The sequence below is a fragment of the Sinocyclocheilus grahami genome, unplaced genomic scaffold (genome assembly GCF_001515645.1).
Source record: "Sinocyclocheilus grahami isolate Dianchi unplaced genomic scaffold, SAMN03320097.WGS_v1.1 scaffold255.1, whole genome shotgun sequence".
Classification (NCBI taxonomy): Eukaryota; Metazoa; Chordata; class Actinopteri; order Cypriniformes; family Cyprinidae; genus Sinocyclocheilus; species Sinocyclocheilus grahami.
This window is the reverse complement of record NW_015505434.1, coordinates 1,209,548-1,211,083: the sequence shown is the minus strand read 5'-3', so window position 1 is coordinate 1,211,083 and position 1,536 is coordinate 1,209,548. Positions and strand designations below refer to the sequence as shown.

At 51.5% G+C, this 1,536-nt stretch overlaps 1 protein-coding gene across 1 annotated transcript in view; it reads right to left on the bottom strand.

The window, feature by feature from the left end:
• Positions 1-1,536, bottom strand: part of LOC107598763 (mothers against decapentaplegic homolog 1-like) — a 23,499-nt gene that overhangs the window by 21,221 nt on the left and 742 nt on the right. The window contains exon 2 of the mRNA XM_016290198.1: positions 1,361-1,532. Coding sequence (XP_016145684.1) covers positions 1,361-1,532 — 172 coding nt within the window. The remainder of the gene's footprint in view (positions 1-1,360; positions 1,533-1,536) is intronic.

The following is a 1,536-nucleotide window of genomic DNA, read 5'->3' as shown; positions in this document are numbered from 1 at the left end:
GGACTTGGGTCCCTCCTCGACGGCTCTCCGCTGTAGATTCCGATCAGGAGGGACCTCCTCTCTCAGGTGGGGGGCGCCATTCTTCACCCCCGCCCGGAGTTATGGAATCTGTGGGCATGGCTCCTGAGGGGGCACAGCTCCTAGCATCTGGTCTCTCAACTGATGTTGTTGAGACTATACTCCAGTCTAGAGCTCCCGACACTAGGAAACAGTACGCCTTGAAGTGGAAACTTTTCACTTCATGGTGCGGACAGCGACTGCAGGACCCAGTCAACTGCCCAATTGGTACAGTTCTGGAGTTTCTGCAGGAGCGATTCTCCGCAGGGTTATCTCCCTCCACTCTGAAGGTATACGTGGCGGCCTTAGCTGCTTACCACGCCCTTCTGGGTGGCCAATCATTGGGAAGACACCCACTTATCACTCTTTTCCTCCGTGGCACCCTGAGGCTGGTACAGTGCACTAAGGTGCCCCCATGGGACCTGGCTGTGGTTCTGGAGGGCTTATGCAATGCCCCCTTTGAACCCATAGAAGAAGTTGCGGTTAAGTTGCTCACGCTCAAGACCATCTTTCTCCTCGCTATTTCCTCACCAAAAAGGATCGGGGATCTTCAGGCACTTTCTGTTTCGTGCCTGGAATTTGCGACCAGGAGTATGGCGGCCTCCAATGCTTTCAACTTGGGTGTGGCCTTGCAGGACATTTTTACTGCGGCGGGCTGGTCCTCTCTGCACACTTTTGTCCGTTTTTACAACCTAGACCTGGCATGTACCCCAGGTTCCCAAGTTCTCTCTTTGTGATGTGCTCGCAAGATACACACAGGCAGGGACTTGGTAGTATGGCGCAGTGGGTATTCTCGTTCCCAAAGCGACTTCGACGCAGCTCGAGTTCCTGAAGGGGAACGTCTCTAGGTTACGTATGTAACCATGGTTCCCCGAGGGAACGAGATGCTGCGTCTCTTTGCCATACTCCCTGCATCCCTCCAGGCGCTACTTCATTGAAGCTGGTTTGCGCTCTGCCGGATGCGCTTTTATACTTTCTGGTGCTTATGTCACCCCGCTCGTGACATCTCGCTACTCCATTGGACTGATTTGACATGTGCTTCAGAACGCGGTTACGCAGGGGCGTTCCCAAAGCGACTTCGACGCAGCGTCTCGTTCCCTCTGGGAACCATGGTTACATACGTAACCTAGAGACGTTTGTTCATATTAAGAGATTTATTTTATTTGTGGAACTTACTTGTTTGATTTGGGGGTTTGTTTTAAAATTTCAGTTTAGTTTTGTTATATTTCAGTTTCACAAAGGAATTGTATTCCTCTATTACATAAGAGTTCATGAACTGGCTCAGATATATTTAGTCACTCACCTGGACTGTCCACCCTCTTGTAGTGGTAGGGATTGATGCACACATCTTTCTGCTTAGATCCAAAGGGGAACTCACAGCACTCCAGGGCATTGAGCTCATGGTGTGACTGTAGGTCAGGCCAACGCCATACGCGGCAGTAGATGACGTGAGGCAGCCCTTTCCGGTGTGACACCTGG